We start from the raw sequence: 19084 nt of genomic DNA on the forward strand, positions 1-19084 counted from the left end.
TGGTAAGGAAATATAGGTAAAAATATTGACATCTAACACACTCTCCTCCTCCATTTCTCTTCCCACTGAATAACTTCAAAGAAGTTAAACATGGACTTATATATTTACAAAGTCTTAAGAGCCATAGATGAAATGAACATAGACTGGATGAGGAGATGAAGGTAGGCCTCTTGGATGAAGGTCCATTCTCATGGTTGAATTATGGGGAGGACAGTGTGGTTTCTGCAATTCCTTGACCATGCATTTCTGCTTAAAGATAGAGCTCTCAGAAAAGATACAGACAATGTATGCAAGAGAAAGATTTTTGGATTTGGGGCTGGAGAGATGGCTTAGCGGTTAAACGCTTGCCTGTGAAGCCCAAGGACCCTGGTTTGAGCTCGATTCCCCAGGACTCACATTAGCCAGATGCACAAAGGGGCGCACGTGTCTGGAGTTCATTTGCAGTGGCTGGAGGCCCTGGCATGCCCACTCTCTCCCTCTTTCTCTCTCTGTCACTCTCAAATAAATAAATAAAAATGAACCAAAAAAATTTTAAAAAAGAAAGAAAAAGACTTTTGGATTCAATTAGGAATGTTCTGGACACTGCACCACCTAGCTGCGGACTAGAAACCATTGAGCTATGCTCTGTGTGATTGCTTTTTCTTTTGCACGTTACTCCTTACAGGAAGAAATGCAACTCTACTGTGCATGTGAATGAAGCATGAATGAGCTTGTGAGTAGCTCCTTGCTTCTCTTTAAAATTCTCATCTCAAAATATGCTGCTGTTTTTTTTTTAATCAGTGGACTCCATCACTAAGGGATATCATTTTAAAATGACTGTATTTGGAGGTTTAAGATCATTTTTTTTTAACTGCGATGATTTTCAATACAACTTTCATAACTTTATCTATAAACTACCAGTGATAAAAGTTATTAATTTTACTAGAATTTAGAGAGATACTTATGGCATATTAGTTTACCACTGGAACATTCTTTGTAGGTATGAGGAAACAATGTGTGACATTTTCTATTTCCTTCAGTTTTCCACACTTGTACATCTTAAGGGTTCAATAACTGGCATGCTATTTTTAGAGTATCAAAATAACACCATAATTTGGAGTTAAAACATCACTATAGCAACCCACAGGTGACTATGTACCACCTCTGTCACTAAGAGCATGTATATAAAAGCTCAGAAATCAATTTCTCAAAGATAATGTAAGACATGATCTATGTTCACAATAGTCTGGATGATTCTAAAACCTCACTTAAAAGATCTGTCTGTTACTCTCTTTTTAATTTGTACGATTTTTTTTTTAAAGAAACTGGCAAGGACACCCTGACCTGACAAATGATTTTTTCTGATAAACACTATGTTAAGACCATTAAAAAAAATAGTGACTGACACTGGCTGTCCATTACTTGAGCAAGCATGCAGTATATAGAGATGGTTTTCTGAGTGTATTACAAGCCTCTGTAGAAATCAATGTAGGCAATTTGGCAAGCATTCAAGGAACAAAGATAGGTGGGCATGGTGGCTGGTGCCTGGAATCCCAGCAACTGGGAGGCTGAGGCAGAAAACTTTTCATAAGATCAAGATCAAACTGAGCGAATATTGTGAACTAGAGGCCAGCCTGGGCTATAGGGTGAGACTTTGCCTCAAAAACAAACAAACAAAACAACAACAATAACAAAACATAACAAGAGCAACAGTAGTCAGCAAATTCCAAGACCAAGGGACATAGCTGGACTTCTCATTGTTTGATCCACTGACTCTCAAACCAAGGGACATAGCTGGACTTCTCAATATTCATCCCATTGACTCTCAAATCCAAGGGACATAGCTGGACTTCTCAATATTCATCCCATTGACTCTCAAATCCAAGGGACATAGCTGGATTTCTCAATGTTTATCTCATTAACTCTCACAGAACTTTCTTATTTGTCCATTCCTTTATTTGTTCAAACACTCACTCACTACAATTTATTGCTACTGCAGGTGTGATGCGAGGTGTTGCAGGATCTGCTAATGAGAAAACACCTGTTCTACCTCATTATCTCATTCCTTCCTGCTGCGATGCTACAACATTCCCTCCTCCTCCTGTGCCTCCATCCCTTCAAAACCTTCTTGGCACTCCTCACACCCAAGACCAGCCTCACTGTTACTTTATTCTCAGCTGCAGATAAATGGTCCTTGATCAAGAGTGCCACCACAGGCCAGGCCAGGTGTGGTGACACATGCCTCCCAGCACTTGGGAGGCAGAGGTAGGAGGATTGCCATGAGTTCAAGGCCATCCTGAGCGAGGCTACCCTGAGACAATATAGTGAATTCCAGGTCAGCCTGAGACTCTACTTCAAAAACAAAAAGCACCACCACATAATAATCAATGATAATGATGTTTGTTAAGAGCTTCTACTTCTTGGGCTACTGATTTTATATTCTTCTCAATCTTCTTTTACCACAAAAGGGAAAACAAATATTTCTGTTTCATTGTCAACCAGATTTCTTACTAATAATGTGCATGTACCCATGAAACATAGTACAACTTCTCAATTCTTTGAGATTGGGCATCACCATTCTCTTCTCTTATTTTACATGGATTTCTTTAGGACACTTACTTTTAAAAAATTATTAATTTAGGGCTGGAGAGATGGCTTAGCGGTTAAGTGCTTGCCTGTGAAGCCTAAGGACCCCGGTTCGAGGCTCAGTTCCCCAGGTCCCACGTTAGCCAGATGCACAAGGGGGCGCACGCGTCTGGAGTTCGTTTGCAGAGGCTGGAAGCCCTGGAGTGCCCATTCTCTCTTTCTCCCTCTACCTGTCTTTCTCTCTGTGTCTGTTGCTCTCAAATAAATAAATAAAAATTTAAAAAAAATTATTAATTTATTTATTAGAGAGAGGAAGGGAGAGAGAGAGAGAGAGAGAGAGAGAGAGAGAGAGAGAGAGAGAGAGACAGAAAAAGGGGGTGTGCCTGGGCCTCTAGCCATTACAAACTCCAGATGCATGCTCCACCTTGTGGATCTGGCTTATATAGGTACTGGGATATCAAACCTGGGTCATCAGGCTTTGCAGGCAAGCTTCTTAACCACTAAGCCATCTCTCCAGTCCAGGGGACTTGCTTTTTATCAGAGTAACTGCAACTTTGCAAAGATATCATCTTGAAAACAAATACAGTGTGATCTAGTTTTGATGTTATGGGCCGTCATGACATAATAGCTTATGTCACTGCTTGACACTGGACATCTTAAATATATTAACCTGCTGCTCCTCTGTGAGTTTATGCGGTATCCCATGACCCATCTGTGCACAGTTTGAAAACATTGGCACATAGTAGAAACAATCTTTCTCTCCAACTTTGACTCTCTGTACTTCCCACTTGCTACTTAACACTGTATTTTGTACCCAAATAAATGGTATGCACAAGTCTCATGTGCTAAGTGAGTGTGGTGTATGTAGAGTCAGGAACCATGCTTATGCAGCACCTTGCATGGAGATAACACTCAACAGTAGATCATCGCATGTATGGTTTTAAAGAAGTTACATGGTGTCGTTTTTAACTTCTCTGTATTTGAAATGTCTTCCAAGGACCATGTGGATGCTGCTCTTCCATTCAGTTATACCTCAGCCCTTATAGAGTATTTTTAAAGATATTTTATTTATTTATTTAAGAGTGAGGTAGAGAAAGAGGAAAATAGAAAGACAGAGAGAGAGAGAGAGAGAGAGAGAGAGAGGGAGGGAGAGAGAGAGGGAGAGAGGGAGAGAGAATGAGAATAGGTGTACCAGTGCTTCTAGTCACTGCAAACAAACTCCAGATGCGTGTGCTACCTTGTGCATTTGGCTTTATGTAGGTACTGGATAATTGAACCTGGGCCCTTTGGCTTTTCTGTCAAGTGATTTAACTATTAATCCATCCCTCCTGCCCTACACAAGTGTTTTGGACAGCATATACAGTGGATAAGTGTTCAAAGTAACTGATGGTTGGTGTGGTATAGAAACCATGTTCAAATAAGTAAGGAATGACTTCAGGGCACATACCCTTTCAAGATTGATTACTCTTGGTGTGTGTGTGTGTGGGGGGGTGTAAATTACTGTCCACAAGTTTCTTTGTTCAACTACATACAATTTTGAAGTGTTGACAAAAGGGAAATGAGGATGAAGACTGCTGCAATGCAGATGATGCTGTTTATGATATTATCAATGATAGAAAAAATGAATTATTCGTAGAAATAATGTTTTGTAAGTAAGTTCTTAAGAGTAAATTATATTTTTCATGTATCTGTACATTTTAGAAAATATTTTTATTTCAGAGAGAGAGAGGAAGAGAGACAGGCAGACAGACAGACAAAAAGGCACATCAGGGCCTTTTGCTGCTGCAAAGGAATGCCAGGTGTATGTGCCATTTGTGCATCTGGATTTATATGGGCACTGGAGAATCGAAGTAGGGCAAGTCAGTTTTGCAAGCAAGCACCTTCAAACCCTGAATCATTTCCCTAATCCCTTATATTATTTTTTAAAAATCTGACTGGGAAAGTATGAAATGGTCCATACATATGTATACTCATTTTCTTTCTTTTCAGTTTTTATCTCTTTTATTCTGTTTCTTTTGTAAGAGGAGATTAATTTTACATTTCTTTGTAACCTAAAAAGAAATGTGCTTCTCATCAATCAATCCAATAGATTGAGAGACAATGTCATTCAAGAGAATCAATACGAAATTCTTATGTGAAGTTTTCTTCCAAATACATTAAAATGTTGAGAATTTCTAGAAAATTACATACACGTATCATTTTGCCTATGAAAACTAAAGTGATAGAAACTGAATAGGGTCACAGGATTGAAAATACAAAAATTGTGGGAGGAACATCAGGCCAGCTATCACGATGCTGAGCTGCCATAGGTGTGGATTTCTCTTGACTGGAATTTCATTCCTAGCCTTAGCTAAAGGAAAAGAACTGTAAGTGTATTCACTTTGACTAACGGACCGCAAAGCACAAAGATAGCCCTCATGGGCCACAAGGAGCCCACAGTTACCTGCTGTTTCCCTGTCAGCTGAGGTCAGCTCTCCGTTGATTCCATTCTCTTTGGTATCTGAATAGGTGCCCTGTGACCCATGCTCCCCAAAGGAAGCCTCCTCTTCCTCGCGGTATGGGAATCCATTGGCGCTGCGGACCAGCCCTTCCCCAGCCCCTGCCTGGTCCTTCATCTCAGGTGGGTGCGGGTGTCCTGTTGCCTCAGGTAGTTGAGCTGAAGTCCAGTGAGGCATCTTCGCTTCCTCTTTGCGATCGTCAGCCATCCTTCAACAGTGCTGTACTGCCTCCTGCAAATGTAACGGGAAAATCGGAGTTGTCACTTTGGGGAAGCCACATGATCTGTTGTTACAGGGGAATTTTGAGGCCAATTCGATGGCATGCTATCTTAAAAATACATGTTCAATGATATTTTTAAGTACTAAGAAATAGAAATTTTCTACATTGACCATTTTTACATTAATATTATTTTTATAGACCATTTCTGAGATGTTCATTCTTTGAACATAAGATCTCAGTCATTAGTACATATACATACACACACACACGTACAACCCTGTTTGACATTTAAGAACTCATCTAACCGACTTCATTCACAGGTAGTCTTGATGTTGACTTCTGGTAGTCAGGGAATGATTCTGTTCTAGAAAAAAAATCTAAGTAGAGAAAGGCAAGAAAAGGAATGGCAGAGGAAAAAGGTTAGGTTATCAAAAATCACACCACTCTCTAAAAACCTGGACAATATTTCAGCTTCATAGTCACTTAATTCAAGATGGGTATGCTCTTAAGAATACTGTGAATTATTTAATTAAATGAAAGATGGTTTGGACTAAATTCTCCAACAGACTTTCCGTAACCCTATCTATAAACTAAAAGGGGATGACATTTTTATTACTATATCTTGCAGAATGGGTAAAAATATAGCATCATGCCAACGTCCTCTCTTTCAGCATCATTTCACTGCTAAGTTGAGTAAGATCCGACAAAGTCAAGTCATAGACATCTGTATAGCTGCAAGGGGCTTATTCCCTGGGGAAGAGATGTCTGTTAGTTAAGAAAATAACAGTTATTGCACGACCTTCACATCCATGTAGACTTTATTAAGTTCATACTTGTGGATGACTGACTGAGCTGATGCACCACTCAGTTTGGAACACTGTTGTTGGTGAAGAAGCCTCGTTGATGGCTTAGTGTCCCCCAATGATTGTCTTTGATGGAAACCAAAAAGAGTAACCAAAGCAAAGACCTTCAAACAAGTAGAAATTGCAGTGACATATATACTTCACGTTACCAGCTGTTTAGGCATATCCCAAATAAATTAAACTGCTCTGGAAGCCTTCCTGCCAAATTCCTAAGGAACACCTCTTTCTTTCTGAATGCCAACAGAACACTTAGCTTCCCCTGATTTTTTTTTTTCTTACCAAGAAGAGCTAGATGAGTCCATTCATTTAACTAATGAAATTAAAGAACCAAACATTTCCACAAGTTCCTTCACAGGAGATTCTATTTATCCTCTCCAAGATCATATTTAAGTAACACATAAGAAAGCTAGGTTTTAAAACACTGATTGAAGGGTTTGTGAATAAACCAAGAGCATTCCTGTTTCCCTAAACATGTGCAAAGAAATATATGCTTTTTATCTGTAACAATGAGGAAGGAAAACAATGCCTTTATGTTTCAGTGAGAACCTACGCTTTTAGAATTAAATATGAATGCTGATGTGGATGGTGTTATGATAATTTGCACCATGGGGTTTTACTTATCAAACTCAGTAAGTTCAAATTTCTATTTATATTGCAATAGGCTTTCCTCTTTCCTCCTTCCTTTTTTCCTTTCTCCCTCCCCTCCTTCCTTTCTGCATGGGTATGTTTTTGTGGTGTGCATGCGTATGTGCATGCTTGTTCTTATACATGTGGGTGTACCTGTTCTCAGGCGCCCAGGCATGGGTGTGCATATGCATATGGAAGCCAGATGTTGATATCAAGTGTCTTCATTGATTTCTCTTCATCTTCTTTTACTGAGATAGGATCTATTACTTGAACACAGACCTTGCCAACTGTGCTAATGTAGTTAGCCATCTTGCCTCAGGGATCCCCTATATCTGCCTCCTGAACCCTGACATTAGAAGTCAGCCACCACACCCACCTGCCCTTTATGTGCATTCTGGAAATATAAACCAAGGTCCTTATACTTGCATAGCAAGTGCTTTATCCACTAAGCCATTTCCCTAGCACCACGATCAGATATTTCTCTTGACTATCATAGCATGAATATTACACTACTTATTTATTACAGGGCTCCAATCTTTTAAATTACCATGTGCAGTTAGAATAAAAGGTACAAGAGGATGTTATGTGACTGGAAATACTAACTACAGACATGACTAGTGAACTTTAACCTTTGATTATGTGTAGCTAGGCACTTTTCACCTAATAGTTGAGAATTCTCAAATAACAGATTTGCTTCTTCATCAAAAGCTAAACCTGTAGTCCTTAAATTTCCAGCTTCCCTCTCATTATGCCTTACCTTCACCCCTTTTAATGTCATTGGTAAAAGCATATTTACCTTTATCACTACTTTTGAACCACTGACCACAGAGATATTTCAATAATGCATGATTATACAAATATAAGGAATTTGTAAATCTGTCAATGATTTCAATTCCAATAACATAAGCAAAACTCTTAAACTTTGTATCAATTAGATTTCTAAATTGTTGAAGATTTAACCTATATCATATTATAACCATAGGGGAAAAAACAGCCATAACTGTACTGTAACAGCCTTGCTAGGTAGATTAAGTTCCAAGTTGAAATGGTAATGGGTTAGTTTCACATCCATTTAACAAATGTACAGTTCTCAAGTTGTTTTCAGTTAGACTAAATGCATGTATTTTAATAATGTAGGGTAAAATAAGTTCTCCGTTGGGTACTTATTTAAAGATTATAATATTATGAATTAATATTCTTACAAGTAGCCACATATTTTAGTTCTACCTAAAAAGAGTGGAAAAACAATTTTTAAAAAAGCCAGAAGAATGACTACAAGGAAACATAAGTGTAAAACAGATAAAATGGGAAAACTTTGTTTATGAGATTTAGGTACATGTATGCCAATTTTCAACTTTTTAAGAGAAATTTTATCTAAAATGCTAATATCGTAAACATTCATTTTGGAGCTTATGTGTATGACATTACAGGCAGCTAACATATTTCTGTGTTTCTGCATGTTTACGTGTGCTTCTTGATTGTTCTCTACCCTGTCTACTGACTCAGGGTCGATCACTTGTACCCAGAGCTTGTCAAGTCACCTAGTCTAGCTAACTAGATTGCACTGGAGAACACCTGTCTCTGCCTACCTGGTGCTATAAATACATGCATGTGGGCCACTACAGAAGTCCAGAATTTACATGGGTGTTAGGGATCCAAATTCCAGTCCTCCTTTTTGCAATTGCTTTAGCCACTATGCTCTACATTTCAAAAGCAAAGGATTTTACTTGAGCAAATGTTTGGAGGCTTAAGACAATCCATATGTTTCTGTTTGTAAGAAAACATCCTGCACTTCCCCACCACAGCTCAAAAGTCTGTTTCAAAATTTGTGAAACTATTATTCAATATTCAAATATGTTTTCTTGTGTGATAGGATGGTCCTCTGCATTAAGGACCTACATAATGAAATAATTTATATTGGAATTTAGAGATAAAATATGTTCAGATATATTTTGTTTGCTTCTGATAGTTAGTTAATACATGTATTCTCACGTTTTCTCTAGATTGCCAGGAACTTCAGTATTTGAATGTGGAATTTACCTCACTGTAAGTCTTTGGGATAGGTTTTCTTTTTTCATAATTTGCTTATAAAATTTATCAAATCTTCTCAGAAATCAAGTAAGATATGATCATGAGTAAATAACTATACATATTGCCTCCCAACAGTTCACTTTCAAATGTGGGTGTTATTTTTTTGAGGAAGTCACATACTGTTTGGCATATAACAGTACTTACTTGTGTACCTAAGATATAACAGACATCAATCTTTTCTGTACAAAATTTTTCTACAAAACTTATGTTAGAGTGATTACAGCTAGATTATAGGCTAGCATTCTAGCAGAAAACTATGACTTCTAAAATAACATTATTTAGTTTAAAATTTTTTTCTTAGAATCATATTCTTTTATTCAATATCCACACAAATCTTGCTAGTAATCATAACTTAAAAATGACAAATGACTTCTTTTGCAGATGACTCATTAACACTCTTTTGTTGGTTTCTTCTAAGGGCTATATATAGTCAAACCTCATCCACCTATCAGCTAGTTGAAACCAAAGTTTTTTTCTCTGTGCCTCTATTATTAGATTGACTGAATGCTACACATGAGATAGAGAAATAAGAGATGTATTTTCTTAAATGTATCAAAAAGTGGAAAGTGGAGCTGAAGAGAAGGCAAAGACTAAGGACTCATGTTCGACTCTCTAGGTTCCATGTAAGCCAGACACACAGTGATGCCAGTCCCCAAAGTCACACATGTGCACAAGAGGTCTTGGTGTGCCAATTCTCTGTCTTACTCACTCTGTCCCTCACTCTTGTTCTCTCGCATAAAAAAAAGGCCAATTTGTTGGGCTTGCCTCAAAAAAAAAAAGGAAAGTTGTTCATAAGCACATTTGCCTTTTGGCTTGCAGAATCAGAAAATGAAATAAGCTATTATATCCCCTCAATTATTTAAAGATAATAAACAAGCAAACAGAAATCCACACAATGTTATGTTTCTGAACGTTTGGCCTTTTATCTTGGATGTTGATGAATTTTCTCTAAGCCAATCTAGGGGCAAGGATACAAATACAGAAACCTTTTCCTAAAAACCAATTTCTAATGTTATACTTTACTTAAACATTTGGAGTTTCTTATATTTTTCCAAGTCCAAAAACATTATTCAGAACTAAGATGTACACAAGCAAAACATGATGAGACTATACAGAAATTACAAGAAATGTTAATCATAAAGTGGGTTTGAAATATTTGCTGAATATTGAATGACTTAATCATCAACTGCCTACGTTGAGGTAAGCACAGGAAGACAGCTTCTGTCAAGTATGGTTGTTTTGCCAGCACCATCTCAACAGATAAAAGAATGATTTTGAACTTAATTGTCAAGCAATGAGGCATGCTAGAAGAATAAGCATGGAAGTTATAACTGCACTTAAAGCAGATGAAAAATTACATACAGTATAATACATGTACAGACCACAGCAAACCTAATAGATGTGGTAGAGACTAGGTTATGTGAGGAGTTTACAAATATCTATAAGATAAACTATCTCAACCCATCTCAGAAAAGGTTCTAATGTCAAGAAAATGAAATTTTCCTTGGAGATCATTACCAATGTAGATATATTTGATCAGAATTTCCAGGTTTGGGACTTGCACATGCATATTTTAACAGGTGACTCAGGTAATGTTTGCAGACTAGCATTTCCAGTCAAGCCTGCTGCATAGGACTTCAGAAGAGCACAGAGTGACAGAAATAGATGAAAGACCACTGCAGAATGACAGAAGCAAAGGGTGAAGGTAATTATGTTTGGCAGGTCATGTGACCATTCTCATAACAGAAATAAACCTTTTGCATCCTTTGTCCATGACTTTAATGATGAGTACATAGAATCCAGTCACAAGACGGAGCGTTTCTGTTCTACCTTCCAGGGAGTAAGATAGCCTTCAGTTGTACCTGCTTCTACTTCAGAGAAGCAGAAATACCTTAAAGGAATGTTTAAGATTACCCTGTGTAACAAAAAACTGGTTCACGTAAAAATCATAACTAATTCGTCTACCAACATCTTTAAAGTTTCCTTAGAATGTTTACGTCAGTTTACTCCTTCATGTTACTTACTGGTTTATGACAAAAGTCTAATTTCTTACTTTTCTTTACTTGACAGATGGATTTGGACATGAGTGTGGAGGGAAAACCATGTGTGGATGGGTGGTATCTATGCTGAATTCATAAAGCTCTGAAAGAAGAAAATGAATGATTTAATATGTAGATAATTTCAAGATGCATACTGAAGGTGTTATGAAGTGGAGTAGAACTTTCCTCCTGGGATTTTTGTATAACATATAACCAAAGACCTTATTGTTTTCCTTAGATTAAATGTTATGAAGATTAAAAAACATAGAAATAGTCATTGGTTATAGTTATTACTTGGCATAATTAAGTAATTTCAAAATTGGCAAAAGGAGAAGTTTGGAAAATCTAAGAGGAAAATGCATTGTGCGTCAGACGGGCAGGTCTCCATTTTTATAATGCACTTGGCAAGAGGGTGCGAGAATGTTGTCTATGACATGTTTTGCCCTATCATCATGCAACATGCCAGTTCAATAAAAACATGCAGCATATAATTTTGTGTTGCTACACATACACAGGGGAAAAAAAGAATCACGTACAATTAAGTACATGAATATTGTTTCTCTTTCCATGTGTTCAGGTATGTCTCTTACAATTATTACCCTGATCAATGCCACAGAACAAAAATGTGACTTGGCCCTTAAACATATAAGAATTGTAAATATATTTCATAATTTTTCTTTATAAAATCTGTTAAGTTCCAAGCCTAAGTATTTGTTTACAACGTACCTATATCTTTTTTTTTGTGACTTTATATGCTATGTATAACCAAGGGGAAAGGTTTAAGATGACATCAGAAAAGTTAAGATGAAAATTCAGATATTTGTTTTATGTATTCTGATTCTTTTCTGGCTCATTGTAGAATTTTTCCACATTTATCAGGTGACTCATTCTCCATCTCATCCCATGGCTAATGATGCACATGGCATACAAAACTCAGCATTATTAGTGTTAGACCTGGATAATTCCAGAAGTGGGAATTTCAGCAGGTGCTTCCTTCTCAGCAGTGCAACTCCTCATTGTAAACTGAGGACTATAGTGGTGTGCTATTTCTTTCAACCAATATTTCACAACTGTATCCAATATCTAGGCTCTGTTTTACCTCACATACATATCATAAATAAATCATTTATTAAATGAACTAGAGCTTTAGCTCTATGAGAGTTATTTTGTTAAGAACTAAGAGAAACAACAGGATAAGTAATGAATCACCAACCTAAAAACTAAATCTGCAAACCTACACATGGCACAAAGCCCAAAGGTAGGCTGCATACCCATGTAACTAACCACTGAATCCAGTCATGAGCAGATAAGCTTTGACCCTGTATTACTATTGTTTTTTGAGTAGATATGTTAATATTAAATTGTAATAAATTTAGTAATGTCTTTTTTAAATAAGCATTTATTTAGCCATCAGGTTAGAAAGCTTAAAGAAAAAAGCTTAAAGAAAAAAAATCAATTTGGATTTTGACAGTGACTTATTTTGTTTGGAGATGGTGAGGTGGTCAAGAGAAGGTAATTGGAGGGTATAATGATCAAAACACATTATATATGTATGAAAATCATTCAATTAAAAAAAATACTCCTTCACACATGATCCAAATCCCTATCCACAAGAAAATAATGTAAAAGTAAGTCTACTTTGGGTACAAATATGAGGAAAAATCTCTAGTATTGCAGAAACTCCAAAGGATATTTAAACCGTAAGAGTTGCCTCATCATGGAATGGACAGATTTTGGGTTCTGGAAATCTTGGTTCCACTTAAAGGGAAAGGCATGTGCTGGGCTCTTAAAGTGGCTAAAGTCATGATCAATCATCAGTTCCTTCCTTCCTGGAGCTTGGAAGAGCTCCATGACACACGTGAATTCAGAGGCTATGTGAAATATTACAAAATTAGATGCCAAAACCATAAACAAAAGCTTAAAAATTCAAGAAGAAACAAACCTCTAAAAGTTGAAGAAGAAAGTGGAAGCTATAAAAAATAAAGTAAAGGCTGTAAACTGGAGAATGCATAAGAATATACATTCAACATCTAAAGCCTTTATGGTCTACTATGAATGGGAGCTGTATTTGGAAGAAGGAAAGATAAAGTTGTGAGGGATAATGAGTAAGATACTACTTATTTTATGCTCTTCCTTACTCATCAGATCACAGTGTCTTCTGATGAAAAATTCTGCTTCAAGGTATGTGACTGCAGCTTTGCCTGAAACATGTTCAGATTAAAATCCTCTTTCAAATCTAATGGGTTATATACTAGCTTTAGAGCATCTTCATAGCATTTGTTGTTTGCATATATTTGACGACGGTCCATGTCAGACAGTTTGAGCAAAGGCTGAATGACCATCCTGTCATGAACATTACCAAGTTAATTCTAGTTTTGATAGAAGGGAGACCTGACTTCATGGTTGTTAAGATGCCGTGTGTATATGTGTGTGTGTGTGTATGTGTGTGTGTGTGTGTGTGATGTTGTGCATTTGGAAGTTGGAGAACAATTGTGAGATATTAGTCCTTGCCCTCCATTTTGAGGAAGGCTCGCTCTTTTACTAGCCACTGCAAATACCAGATCAGATTAACCTGACTCTGCCTGACATTGACACAGGAGTATTGGGATTACAGAGGCATGAGCCTCTTATATTCAGCTTTATGTGAGTTCTGAGGCCCCAGACTCCGGTCATCAGATTTGCACAGTAGGTGCATTTGACCAAGGGCCTATTTCCCCAACCTCCAAGATTACCTCTCTTAATTTGTAATTTTCAGACAACTATTTTAGAATGTCTCCAAAACACTGGAGAAGGCTAAACATAGCAGGGAATAGGAGACACACTAGAAACAAAAAGAAATAGAGCGCTCTTATATTGAAGGAAGTCATGGACAATTCAACGAATGACACATAATTTATTACATGCTGTGTGGGAGACAGGGACATGGAGTCATGTGTGGACCACTCTTAGGACAAGGGATGTCAGTCAATATCTCTCAGCGGAGGGAACATCTGAGCATAAAACATAAACTGAATTTAGCCAAAGATAGAACTAGAAACTTCTACAAAAAACCTAGATGACTAAATCCTAAGTTGTTGTTTTCCTTTTTTAGACTTGGGCTGAGTAATTGATTACCACAGTGAGCACACTTCCAGCATTCCCATAACTCCATTATTTACTTGGTGGGGGAGGGAGAGAGGGTCCTCACTGCTCTCTGTCTGTATCCCCCAGATGCGGGAACTCCTGGAGAAAGTTCATCTCTGCATGCCCAGCACAAAGGAGACTTCACAGCAAATGCTAACTGATGGTGTGATATGAAGAATGAATAAGGACACAGTAGAGAGCACATTGTTCATTATGGTCCAGTAGCCAAGTGGGGCCTGGGGAAAAGAGGGCGACAGGCAGGAGACGGCACAACCGTAAGGGATGTCCTAGGTCATTCCCATTCTGACTGGAAGAGCACACAGCACCTGTGAGAGATGTGGCAGAAAGGTGTGGCTTACTCAAGTTTGTTTCTGGAATAACTGGCCACAATGGTATGAAACTGAAATCAGAAGACATGGCTAAACACAGAGTTATCTCTTAGACGCAGTTTTGTTAGGAAAGGAGTGTGTGGACTGAAATATGATAGTGTACTGGGGTTGAAATGAGGGACTGTGTTTTCCATTAAGAAATAAAATAATAATGAATGAAAAAATAAAATCTAACCACAAAATAAATTTGTTCTGACACATTTCTTTATAAATTACTGCTTACTTGCCTAACATTTATCTTACTACCTACCTTATTATTTGCCTGCTTTCAAAATGAATGGAATGATAAAATGTCATGTTTCATACTGCTGTTTTTGACATGTGTAGGTGTATATATGCATGTGTGCTCATGTGTGATTACAAGCAGGTTTTAGTTCTCACCATCCACCTTGTTTGAAGCAGGGTCTATTATAGTTTGGCACTTGGTTTTCCAGGATGGCTGGCCTGTGAGCTTCCAGGAAGATTCTCTTATCTCTGCTCCTTCTTGCTCTGGGTATTCTGGGGTTACAGACACCCACTGTAGAGTCTGGCTTTTTATGTGGGTTCTGGAGATGTGAACTCAGGTGTTCACTCTTGAGTCATCTCCTCAGCCCTGTTTCATATGATTTTGACTGGTCTCATTAATAGCTTTTTTGAGTTCTGTTATATACTAATGTCCCAAGGAACTACTTTTCACTGAAATCTGCTGTGCTAGGAAATATTTCGATATATATAGACACACATTGTTTTTTTGAGTTAGGGATTCACTCTAGCCCAGACTGACCTGAAATTCATGATGCAGTCTCAGGGTGGCCTCAGAGTCATGGTGATCCTCCTACCTGTGCCTCCCAAGTGACAGGATTAAAGGCATGTACCACCATGTCAGGCTACTAAAAAATAGTTTTATTTATTTATTTGCAAGGAGAGAGAGAGGGAGAGGGAGAGAAAGAAAGAGAGGCATAGGGAGGGAGGGAGAGAGAGAAAGAGAGAGAGAGAGAGAGCAAGAATGGGCATGCCCTCAGGGTCTCTAGCCACTGAAAATGAACTCCAGATGCACATGCCACTTTGTACAACTGGCTTTGTGTGGGTATTGGGGAATCAAATCCTGGTTGTTAGACTTTGCAGGCAAGTACCTTAATTGCTGAGCCATCTATCCAGTACTTTTATTACTTGCTATGTTTTGTTTGCTTATTTTCAAGGAGAGAGAGAGAGAGAGAGAGAGAGAGAGAGAGAGAGAGAGAGAGAGAGAGGGAGGGAGGGAGGGGGAGGGAGGGGGAGAAGAGGGACAAAGACAATGGGCACACTAGGGCCTCTAGCCAGTACAAAGGAACCCCAAAGCATGTGCCACCTTGTGCATCTTGCCAGCAGGTTTTCTTGCTTTTTAATGGGCACTGCACTATAGAAATACCTCATTTGATGTTGTTCAAGATAAGCCCAAAGAATTATTTTGGATGTCATTTATTTTCAAATGTGATAGTATGCCAGACATGCGCATGGACCTGTTCAGAACCATATTCACATAAGGCATTAAAGCAAGGAAATGGAGACATGGGAAAATAGCAGTTCCAATGACTTCAGCTTGATCTTTCTTTGAGAGGCACTGATTAACTCAATAATGAAATTGTGTTGAAGTTTTTATTCAATTTTAAGATCACTGTAAATTCATTTATTATGCTTTCTAATATTTAACATTTATTATACTCTAGATTGACACTAGAAATTCTGTTATGCATTAGGAATCTGATGATGATTAAAATATGGACTCTAGCCACAAAGTGCTCAAACTTCATTGAAGAAGACAGATGTGTTTTAAAACTATAACTTAGTAAATTCAATAACAGAAAAATGAAACAAGTATTATATGAATCTTCCAAGTCTCCATATTGACCAAGATAAACAAATTGATGCAAAATATTCATATATTAGAAGCATTTGATGATGCTGAGATATGGAGAATCAAATCCATTTAGGCTATTTCCTTCTACAACAGTAAGTACTAGCCATGTAAAAGTAAATTATGAGTTATATAAACAGCGTACTCTCTCTTTTCTTGTTGGATCTGGAGAAGGCTGTGGCTTTGATATGCTATGCTCGCATACCAGTGACTATAATTGTGACTCATAGGAGTTCTGAACTAAGTTGAAAGTTCTCTTGTTCACTGCATAAGCTAACTGAGCCAGAAAGGAAGCATACAGAATTCTTATCATTTGGAATTCCTTCACAACTCAGGTCAGTTCCAATTGGGTGAGCCTTCTCATACAATTTGACTTATCTCTTTGAACATACATATCTTTGTACCCTAGAGTGAATTCAAGAAACAAGGTCAATTTTTACAGCTCACAATTTGTATTCTACCAAACTTCTGAAGGGATACAATGTGACAGAAAGTCATTAAATAATACAGGCCTGAAGTGTATATAATTAGCCCACGTTTATAAGATGGTAACATATATATTTAAGTAAAAAATACCCACATAATCAATTTCTCTACAAAGACAACTATTTCTATCTTACATGTAATATTCTCAATTTAAGGATAGGCACAGATTTGGAAATATTGCCTGATAGGTGTGACAGTTATTCTCAAATGACAGGATTTCGAATCACTGTGGAAACATTTCTCTGGAATTTTTTGTAAGATATTTTGTAGTATGGATTAATTGAGTTGAAAAGTCCCACGCTATGTGTAGCACCAATCCATGGGTTAGGGGTAATGCAATGTATTAAAAAAAAATGCCAGTTGAGCACCAACATTCATGGTTCTCTGCTTCCCGAGTGTGAATGCAATGTGCCTGCATACTTCATGCTCCTGACACCATGCCATGTTTCCCTTCCATGATGGACCATATCCCTTCGAACTATAAGCCTTCCTTTCATTAGTAACTAGTACAGTTGGCCCACAGGGAAAATAATTCAATACGAAAATAGACTCCATCATTTATATTTAAATCTCTTGGCAAAAAAGATTTTCCCAAGAGAAAACAAAAAGTGACAGGGGCTGACATTATAGTTTAGTAGTTGGGTATAAGCCTAAAGCCCTGGGTTCATAGCCGACACATAAAAAAAAAAGGATCCAATAAATTTTAAAATGAAACACACTTCTATAACAGAAACACATTTTTAAATAAGTGCATTGAGTTTTTTTTTCTTTTTGAAAAATAATGAAGGAATTTTTATTTTATTTTTAATTTTTATTAGCATTTTCCATGATTATAAAAAAAAAATCCCATGGTAATTCCCTCCCCCTCCTCACACTTTCCCCTTTGAAATTCCATTCTCCATCATATTACCTCCCCATCACAATCATTGTACTTACATATATACAATATCAACCTATTAAGTACCCTCCTCCCTTCCTTTCTCTTCCCTTTATGTCTCCTTTTTAACTTACTGGCCTCTGCTACTAAGTATTTTCATTCTCACGCAGAAGCCCAATCATCTGTATGAGAGAGAACATGTGGTGCTTGGCTTTCTGGGCCTGGGTTACCTCACTTAATATAATCCTTTCCAGGTCCAACTCATTATTTTATTTATATAGCTGCAAGGAGAGAGAGAGAGGAAGAGAGACAGAGAGAAATGGGTGCAGCAAGGACTCCACCCCTGTAAACAAACTCCAGGAGTATGTGCTACTCTGTGCATCAGACTTTATATGGGTACTGGGGGTCAAACTTGGATTGTCATGCCTTGTTAACTGCTGAGCCATCTCTCCAGCCCCAAGTGATTCTTATCAGTCACACTGCATAGCGTTTACTTTTTATTAAACCCGCCCCAACTCAACATTTCATCAGAATCATTGTAATGGTAAAGTATAGGGATTTTATATTCTTTCATGAGTAAGTAAGTGGGAAGAGGAAGATTAGGAGGGTTTGGTGCATACCTCTGGGCAGAAGTGATTGGCAGCAGAACTCTTAAAGAAAACAACAGAGAAGGCCACTGTGGACTGACTGCTTTTTCCCTTTCTGGGATTCGGAAGAACTGAGGACAACAGAATTTTGGAACAACAAACCTGTTTCCAGAACTGTCCTAGAAACATGATTCAAATGAAGTCTGTTAGAGTTTTGTTTTTACATTTGGTACTCTTTAGACTTCTAATGTACTCATCCAAGAATTCACCCTATGGTTTTCATGGAAATAGCAAATAAAGAAAATCTAGATTATCTCCCTGCCCCTGCACATTTTTTTTTTTTTTGCAATACTTTAAAATTCTATGCCCAAGGACTTTGCTATGACAAATAAGTACAGACACTATGAAATAGCTCATCAGAAATGGGTAAACATATGGACTACTTCTCAATGTTCCTTACCTTTAAGGCTCTATTGAAGAAGGTATCCTCAAAGGAGAGACCCAACTCAAACAGAGGTGCTATCTATGCAAAGAACCAGAATAAAGATATTCTACAAAGGACAGTAGTGTATTGTAAGTATGGTGGTCCTTGCTGTGCTTGCTGATGACTTACCACTCAGGAAGAATGTTATGAGGGCAAGGCTGTACAGGATCCTGTAGAATTTGAGTTTACTTCAAAGTATGGTGGGAAGTATTTTCAGGATGTTAGATTGGGTGCTAACCACTTAAAGGGTCACATGGTTGCTCTATGGAAAAGAAAACAGCAGGGCAAGGATAGAAAGGAGGAGCTTGATATGGGGCCTCCTGCAGCTGTACTCTGAGGATAGGGTGGGCAGCTATGATGAC

General features: G+C 37.7%; 1 protein-coding gene across 19 annotated transcripts in view; it reads right to left on the reverse strand.

Moving 5' to 3' along the window:
- Map2 (microtubule associated protein 2) overlaps positions 1-19084 on the reverse strand; it is a 285977-nt gene that overhangs the window by 68918 nt on the left and 197975 nt on the right. For all 19 annotated transcript variants that reach the window (XM_045147517.1, XM_045147533.1, XM_045147531.1 and 16 more), the window contains one exon: positions 5009-5294. In XM_045147517.1, coding sequence (XP_045003452.1) covers positions 5009-5270 — 262 coding nt within the window. In that variant the 5' untranslated portion in view covers positions 5271-5294. The remainder of the gene's footprint in view (positions 1-5008; positions 5295-19084) is intronic.

The sequence above is a fragment of the Jaculus jaculus genome, chromosome 4 (genome assembly GCF_020740685.1).
Source record: "Jaculus jaculus isolate mJacJac1 chromosome 4, mJacJac1.mat.Y.cur, whole genome shotgun sequence".
In the NCBI taxonomy this organism is placed as follows: domain Eukaryota; kingdom Metazoa; phylum Chordata; class Mammalia; order Rodentia; family Dipodidae; genus Jaculus; species Jaculus jaculus.